At 43.3% G+C, this 9,219-nt stretch overlaps 1 protein-coding gene across 1 annotated transcript; it reads right to left on the bottom strand.

Moving 5' to 3' along the window:
* Window positions 1–767: 767 nt before the first annotated feature.
* Window positions 768–2,987, bottom strand: LOC136354196 (uncharacterized). Its single transcript, XM_066305882.1, has 3 exons — window positions 2,975–2,987; window positions 1,647–2,239; window positions 768–1,236 (listed from the first exon to the last, which is right to left on the bottom strand). Exons 1-3 carry the CDS (start codon window positions 2,985–2,987, stop codon window positions 901–903), a joined length of 942 nt encoding a protein of 313 aa, XP_066161979.1. The 3' UTR covers window positions 768–900.
* Window positions 2,988–9,219: the final 6,232 nt, after the last annotated feature.

Genomic DNA, 9,219 nt, shown 5'->3' with positions numbered 1-9,219 from the left:
TTTGATTGAGCCGCAGGAAAAACACAGGAATTTGAGGAGAGAGAGAGACTCAAAGGATTCTTAACATGAGGTAGAACCTCATGTTAAATTTCCTTCAAAATTTGCATGGGAAGAGGCATTCCATAGGAATTTTATAGGATTCCATAGGATTCATTCCTTTGATTCAAAGGGCTATATAGGAAAAATTCCTATAGGAATTAAATCCTTTAAAATTCCTATGAATTTCCTTTGAATCAAAGGGGGCCTAAATTTCTGTGCGTGACAACCTTCCTCACCGCCGTTTGGTCGCTGGATCACCAACGTCCATTTTCCCCTCTTCTATTTCTTGCCTTTGGCTAAGAAAGACGATGAACAGTTCATGTTCGGCAATATTCCTTCTCAGTTAAGCCCAACCATGCTCCTATATCACTCACATACTAATTTATGTCAATGAAATGGGTAACCGTTCTAAACTAATGGATCATTTATTTATGGGCTTAAATATGTTTTTTTAATTTCTAGCTAATTTAAGTTGTTTTTTCATTTATAGTGTTAGTTTTATCAGTATTTGATCCATTAAATTTTTCTGAAACTTATAATTCCTCGTATTTGAATTGTATATAGCTAAATAAAAAATGATTTAGTTCATGATATTGAATTCGTATTCGTTCAGGTCAAAGTTACTTGTTTCATGTTGTTATTTCTACGATTATATTTGTTTCATCATTTATGCCCAATTGTGGTAGGCTTAGTATTTTAATTCATGTCAATAAGTTTTATTTAGAACATGTCGCAATCCACGGGCATTATACTAGTTACTTAAAGAAAAGAGAAAAACCGTAATACACTTTGTTCTGTACAAAGTTTGCATTATTTACGGGTAATACCACCCAATATACAACGGTCTACTTGTGAGGCCTCTCACAGTGCACACAGCTGGAGCGCGTTACCTACCAGTGCCACGGAGGATTTCCGCTGATGTGGAGCGCGCGCCCGGAACCTAACTTGGTTCTCGTACCCAAGCAGAGCGACGCGAAACCTCGCAGAGACGAGGGCGCGTGCGGCGACGAAATCGGCAGGAACACGCGCTGTGGCAGCGTGGCTTAGCCCACCCGTGGCCTCACGCCTATTCCTCTGGCGAAATCTCCGATTCATCCTCCAAAATCTTCTCCCGCCGTACCGATTTCCTTCTCCCGCCACCGATTCCTCCGCTCCTGCGCTGGATTTTTGCCTTGCCCGCATTGTACTAGCTTCTTCCTAAGTTTGGGGTTAGCAAGATTGCAAGAACAAGATGGAAATGAGAGGATTCAAAAGGAATTGGCTTTTTTCAATTAAAAAAAGGGACTGAACTTGCTCCTCAGATCAAAGAAACCACAAAGACATGAAACAAAGAGTGCACGAAAAGGAAATAAAAAAGTATGCAATGCAAAAGGAAAAGGCCTTCTCTTGATCTTTATCCCTAGCTACCACTGAAACAAGCCATGGACCTGGAGAAGCCAAGCAATCAAGAGAGCTCTCACCCTTTCTTCCTCCTCCCACAACAACAATGGCCATACATACAATTAAAAAAACCCAAGAAACAACCCACAAGACAATACTGCAAGCACACACGCATTTCTGCAAACAGAAGCAGGGCATATAGATCAAAAGAACCACCATTTTCTCACCTCTCTCTCTCTCTTGCTCACTCTTTGTTGGTGATTCTTGAAGCTGCTTCTCCTCCATCCTCCCTTCCTGCAGCTGCTGCTGCGCTTGTGTTGTCTTCTACTGCTGCTGCTAGTGAACTCCCAATCCAAATCCTCCGACGCATCGAGGCCGGTGGTGGTGGCCGACGCGGTGGGTGGCGGCGAGGTCGACGGTGGTGGTGGCCAACGCTGCCGCGGCAGCCGGGGGCGCCTCCCACCGCCAAGAACTGGTGGCTGCGGGCGCACCGGCGAGCCGCCGCCAAGAACGAGGGAGAGGAGGTGGCGGACGCAGAGGACGAGCGCCCCGAGGAGAGAGCGGGTTCCGACCGACACCGCGCCTCCCCATCGGCGCCAGAGATGGCGGCGGCGGCCGAGGAGGAGGAAGAAAGCCGCCGCGCGTGGAGGAGGAGCGGTGGGGCGGAGAAGAAGCGGCGGGGAGGGGCAAGGGCGATGTAATGGGATGGAAACGAGTCCACGCGCAGGCGAGGGTAGGTGAGGAAATAATTTCGTTGCGCTCCCCCGTCTCCTCGTGGTAGGGTCACGCTCACTGTGGGCTTGGTACCTTTTACCAGTGTCTCCATCCAATTAAGCCACATATATATGGGTGCTTGTACTGTAGCATGGGTGTTTTTGTCAACCTTTTGAGCTAAGGGTACGGCCCCATAGCTTGCACGGTAAGAGGCCTGAAAAGGCTACCAGGCGGCTAGGGGCGGGCGCCCTCTCCTGCGCGGCGCAACCACGAGGGGCGATGGGAGGGCGCGAGGGCAAGTGGCGCGTGGCCTTTTTTTTCATATATGTTTTTTAAATTTCTCTAGTTGTTTATTTTGGTTTTTTCTTGCAGTTTTTTTCCCGGTTTCTCCCTTTCCCCCCCCTAACTAGTAATCATGCACGTGCAATACATGTTTTGGAAAGATCAAATTTTGGCGCAAAGTATGAACTCTTCGATGATTCAAATAATTAGCTTCGTTGTTATACACAAATCTCATATGTGCGTGTTAGATGAAAATCTCAGACACACACACACTATAAAACAACAACAATATATGAGCCCTCCACAATAGTGAGTTTATCAAACATATCCTATTTTACAAAAAAGAAATTGGGAAAAGTACACATAAATCAAACGAACAAGCTAATTACCTAAAACCAACAAAGTTTCACATCAAATGACATGTACTGCTGAATCGGTAGGCCAATTTCTAACTGATTAGAGACTGCCATGAAGAAATATATTGTCCATCCTGCACTTAAGTTGCGCAGTATTTTATTGGTTACAACATCTGCCCTTGGTGTTTGTACAAAGGACATACTCAGTATTTCCATTCTGGTAAAAAAGAAAACTGTAAGTATCCAGCTGAATAAATGCTGATGCCATGAATTTTTTTTCCTCACACTTTCCGACCTCCAATTAATGTTGCCCCTTGATGAGAGCAGTTCACATCGCTAAGAAAAGGATAGCCCAGTGTTCCAATGTTATATCGAAGCATTTCAACATCGAAACTATTAATTGCAGCTGGATGGTGGGCTATTTATGAATGAATTGTATAAATTTCAAAGCACGAATTTAACTTGTGAAGCAATTGCAGGGTAGTGAATTGAGTGCTTTGCAAATAAGTTTGCTGCAAAAACAAGAAAAGTTGCAAGTGAAAACCCATATCAAAAGAGGAAGGGGTTCGATCATATTACTATTATAGGAAACTTATGTGGAAAAAACATTCATTTTTACCCAAAAAAAATTCTTAGTATTGTCTTTTATGGGGCTTATTACTGCCTATACAAACTAAGTTGAAGTCATGAAGTGCGGTTTCTATCTGTCGAGAAAAAAAATCATCTTATTGAATGGACCCATTTCTTCGAAAGCTTGTTCATTGCAAGCCTGTCTTATGCTCCCCTTAGTTGGATGTGCGTGTCAGATCATGTTGTTGATTCTGAATTCAAATACAAAAGTTCATACACTGTGAGTTTATGACATGTATTTATATGCTAATTGTATTCAAGTAGAATTATAGATTGTTTTCAGCTCACCTCTAATAGAAGTAGAGGCAGACAAGTTTATTGCTCTAGAAATGCTTCCTTCTTGTGCTACATATACTCATAGTTCATTTGAACCAATTCTTCCCTTTGTCAGCAGTGAGGGAGAGATAATTCTCTCTAGCATACTTTATTATACTTAATTCAACTGAAATTAGCAATATCACCAAGAGGTTTTGTTTATCTACATGAATAAAGTGTGGCTATGAAAAATACTAAATGCCAAAAATAATTGTTGTTAAAGGGACATGACAGAAGTTCAGAACCTGTCCCAATCAGCGACGTAGGCAAATACACATTTAGGTAAGGACACATTTGATGGGCTTATATTTGCACTTTGGCATCCATCAAGTGAATCATGATGTAAAACCACAGTAAACACTGGCCATTAAGGTTCATATTCTTCTTGATCAGGGGTAAAAAAAACCTTTCAGCTCCTGCACTTGAATCTTGAATCATGTACAAAGGTAAATCAAATTAACAGCTGCATTTATAATTCCTTATAGAATCTGTCAAGTTAATTCAGAGTGGAAGTAATCGACTTACCTCAGCTACTGTTAATATCTGCTCGCTTCATTTCCAAATGTTTGGACTGTACATGTCATACAATTGTACACCACGATGAGTGATGTTTTACTAATGTTATGACAAACAAACTGAGAATAAGAATGGCATAGAGAAAAAACATTGAGCTGTAAAAAGTAAAATGAGAAACACACCATCAGCAATATACAAGTTTGAGATCCAGTAGCATTATATGAATGCCATATGTAATGTATGTTCTCATTCGGTATTCTTTTTTACGATTCTGATGGGGAGCTTCTATGTTGTGTTGATGTCCATTGAAGTAGGCTGCCGAGCGGACATCAGTGAACTGAATTACATTCAGGACCATCATTCAAATCATTAGTGGAACAAACAATCCATGTAGATTACTGGCTCGATGAGGTGTCAAAATTGTTGAGATTATAGATATATAATGATTTAATCTATTCCATAAATAAATCATGACATTACAGAAGAAAACTAGCATGAACGCATCATTAGATCTATACATGTAAACTACACAGTATAACATGAACAGATCAAATATGCGCAACATATTGAACACGTACCGAGATGACGGAAAGACCGGCTGATTGGTTGAAACTTTTCGCAGGTGTCTACGAAGGCACGAAACACGCGAGCGAAGAGGAAGGCGAGCCGTCGCGAACAAACAGGGAGCAGTCGCACGAAGCGCTTCCCAAAAACCTTATTGCCGCCTTCTCCCGGTGCAGGACGTCGAAGGCAGAGGTTCCGGAGACCTGCTCTCCCGATCGCCGGTGCACGCCGGCGAGCGGGATGGAGTAGTCTACGAGCGACGGCGCAGTACAGAGTAGGAGGCAAACCCTAGATTGATTTCGCATATGTTGCGTGAAGACGGCAGATCGGTTTATATAGAGAAGGGTCGCTTGATTAGGGCGCCCGCACGATCTCTACTGCGCGTAACCGAACCGGATAAGTCGCGCGTAACTTATCCGGACTCCACGCCGTTTGCACGCACCGGATTTTTCGGAACGTTTCCAAAACAAAAACGAATCTGAATTTGCAGCAAAACAAAACTGCAAAAGGAGGCTGCATCTGCGCAAGGGTGAGGAGCCAATTTTTCGGACCATTCGACGCGTACGTCGTGCACGCGCGGCCCGGCCCGGCCCGGCCCGGCCCGGCGAGGCGAGCGAGCGCGCGCGTGTTTCCCCTCTTCTCTCCACCACACATGCTTCAAGTGGCTAGGAGGGCATCCTCCCTTTTAAGGAGGTCCCCCTCTCCTAGAATAAGCAAGGTGGTACTAAACTCCACATGCATGCCACCCCATGAGGTGGGCTTTTGTGATTTTCCAAAGAATTAATCTTCGAGTGGGCTAAGGCCCATTCATTAATTCCAACAATCCCCCACCAAATCTCAAAATCCCACTGAGATTTGCCTTTTCCAATATACTGTTTATATACCAGCGGTTCGATGGAGACCAATTAAGGTTGAACATCCACCTAGAACTCCAAGCTACACTTACTCACAACTTGAACAATGGACTACGCCTTGAATTGCAAGTCTTGTGCAAGCAAGTTTCACTCAAAGTCTTATCTGGTACTAGACCGTCTGTAGACTACCCCTCGGATGGAGCGTATAAGTCATACTCCTAGGTCTTTAGTAAGCTTCCTAGAAGATTCACCCAAAATCTTCATAGACTGCGACCAACAGTCAAGCTCACAAAGGTGAGTTCTTTCAAGAATGCTCTGCAGGACAACATCTTCGCTAATTAAAGCCAACATAACTCATTAAGACATAGCCAACCTGCCTTGCAGCTCACGAGAGTATATGCATCTTCACTTGGAGAGGGTATATATATTGGTACTCTCCTCTAGTTTATTAATGGTTTGTTCTTCCCAGGATCTAATTCACGGGATCTCCGATCACATAGACTGGGTTACCACCATAGTATAACTCACATGGGTCTCAAACCCATCTCCTTCGATGCATTGTCTATCACATTTCGTGATAGTCCCTTCGTGAAGGGATCTGCCAGGTTTCTCGCTGTTTGGATGTAATCCAACGTTATAACTCCGGAGTTTCTTAATTTCCTGACAGACTTCAATCGTCTTTTCACATGTCTAGACGATTTCATATTATCCTTAGAACTATTCACTTTGACAATTACCGTTTGATTGTCACAGTTCATAAGGATAGCCGGCACCGGTTTTTCAACAACAAGCAGATCCATTAATAGATCACGCAGCCATTCTGCCTCAACAGTAGCAGTATCCAGTGCCGTTAGCTCTGCTTCCATGGTTGACCTCGTCAAAATGGTCTGTTTGCAAGACCTCCATGAAACAGCACCACCACCCAGTGTGAAAACATATCCACTAGTGGCTTTGATCTCATCCACATCAGAGATCCAGTTAGAATCACTATAACCCTCCAGTACCGCAGGATACCCAGTATAGTGAAGCCCCAATTCCACAGTACCTTTCAGATAGCGCATTACTCGCTCAAGCGCACGCCAGTGATCATCTCCCGGATTAGAGGTAAATCGGCTCAACTTGCTCACAGCAAAGGAGATATCAGGCCTAGTTGCACTAGCCAGGTACATCAACGAGCCAATGATTTGGGAGTATTCTAGTTGATTCCTAGCAATTCTCTTGTTCTTGCGAAGCAACAAGCTAGGATCATAAGGTGTTGGAGAAGGCTTACTATCAATGTAGCCAAAACGATTCAAGATCTTCTCCACATAATGGGACTGCAAGAGTGTAATCCCATTCTCACCTCTAATTAGCTTAATGTTTAAGATAACATCAGCTACTCCCAAATCCTTCATATCAAAATTTTGAGACAAGAATGATTTAACCTCATTTATCACCTCAAGGTTTGTCCCAAATATCAGTATGTCATCAACATACAAGCACAAAATAACTCCCTCACCCCCACCATGGCGATAGTACACACATTTATCTGCCTCATTGACTACAAAGCCTGCAGATGTCAATGTTTTGTCAAATTTCTCATGCCATTGCTTAGGAGCTTGTTTCAGACCATACAAAGACTTCAACAATTTGCACACTTTGCCTTCTTGACCTTCAACTACAAACCCATCAGGTTGATACATATAGATCTCCTCATCCAGCTCTCCATTAAGAAAAGCTGTCTTAACGTCCATTTGATGAACGAGAAGACCATGTGAGGCTGCTAGGGAAAGTAGCACACGAATTGTGGTCAATCTAGCAACAGGTGAGTAAGTGTTAAAGAAATCTTCGCCTTCTTTCCGAGTATAGCCCTTAGCAACAAGCCGAGCCTTGTACTTTTCAATAGTACCGTCAGGCCTAAGCTTCTTCTTAAACACCCACTTGCACCCCACAGGTTTACACCCATAGGGTCGCTCTGTCACCTCCCAAGTCCCGTTAGCGATAATGGAATCCATTTCATTACGGACAGCCTCCTTCCAGTAGTCTGCATCAGGAGATGCATATGCTTCTGAAATTGACTTAGGAGTGTCATCCACGAGGTACACAGTGAAATCATCACCAAAAGACTTAGCCGTCCTTTGTCTCTTACTCCTTCGAGGAGCTTCACTGACATCCTCCTCAGAGACAAGTTCATGTGTATGTTCAGTTTGTTCTGGTGGTGTGATTGAATTGGGAATTATTTCAGAGGGTTGGTTCGAACCACTATGTGTATCCTTCATTGGGAAAAAACTCTCAAAGAAGGTAGCATCACGAGACTCCATAATTGTACCAACATGCATGTCCGGTACCTCGGATTTAACTATTAAAAATCTATAGGCAATGCTATGATGAGCATATCCCAGAAAAACACAGTCCACAGTCTTAGGTCCAAGTTTGCGCTTCTTCGTTATTGGTACATTGACTTTCGCCAAGCACCCCCATGTGCGCAAATAAGAAAGTGATGGTTTTCTACCAATCCATATCTCATATGGTGTTTTGTCCTTATTTCTGTTAGGAACTCTGTTTAACACATGATTTGAGGTCAACAATGCCTCCCCCCACCATGCCTTAGGCAGTCCCGCGGTGTCCAACATGGCATTCACCAAGTCAGTCAGTGTGCGGTTCTTCCTTTCACCAATCCCATTAGACTCGGGAGAATAGGGAGGCGTCCTCTCATGTATGATGCCATGTTTCTCACAGAATAAGTCAAACTCGTTCGAGAAAAACTCTCCACCACGATCAGACCTAAGCCTTTTTATCTTTCTGTCAAGTTGATTTTCAACTTCTGCCTTATAAATTTTAAAATAGTCTAGAGCCTCGTCTTTCGTTTTCAACAAGTACACATAGCAAAATCTAGTAGCATCATCAATCAATGTCATGAAATATCGTTTTCCACCCTTCGTCAACACCCCATTCATTTCACAAAGATCTGAATGTAGGAGTTCTAGTGGTGCCAAGTTTATCTCCTCGGCAGCCTTGTGAGGCTTGCGAGGTTGCTTCGATTGCACACAACTATGGCACTTAGAACCTTTGACAATGGAAAACTTAGGAATTAAACACATGCTGGAAAGCCGAGACATCAAGCCAAAATTAATATGACATAAACGTGAATGCCAAACATTAGCCTCATCATCCATACTGCCAAAAATATGGTTCACAGACTTATTGCAGAAATCAGAAAGGGAAAAACGGAACAGGCCTCCGCACTCATAACCTTTACCAATAAAATATCCATGTTTAGACACGACTACTTTATTAGACTTAAAAACCAACTTAAATCCGTCTCTAGTCAGACGGGAGCCACTAACAAGATTCCTGTCGATAGAAGGGACATGCTGCACGTTCTTTAGCTGCACGATCTTTCCCGAAGTAAACTTCAGATCTACCGTGCCAACACCATGAACAGAAGCATGTGACCCATTCCCCATTAGGACGGTGGAACCCCGTGCGACCTGATAAGAAGAAAACAATGAGATGTCAGCACAAACATGTATATTGGCCCCAGTATCAACCCACCAATTAGTAGATTGATTAACTGAAAAAACAGTAGG

The sequence above is a fragment of the Oryza sativa genome, chromosome 11 (assembly GCF_034140825.1).
Source record: "Oryza sativa Japonica Group chromosome 11, ASM3414082v1".
Taxonomy (NCBI): domain Eukaryota; kingdom Viridiplantae; phylum Streptophyta; class Magnoliopsida; order Poales; family Poaceae; genus Oryza; species Oryza sativa.
The sequence above is the reverse complement of the archived record's forward strand: the minus strand, read 5'-3'. Positions and strand labels throughout refer to the sequence as shown.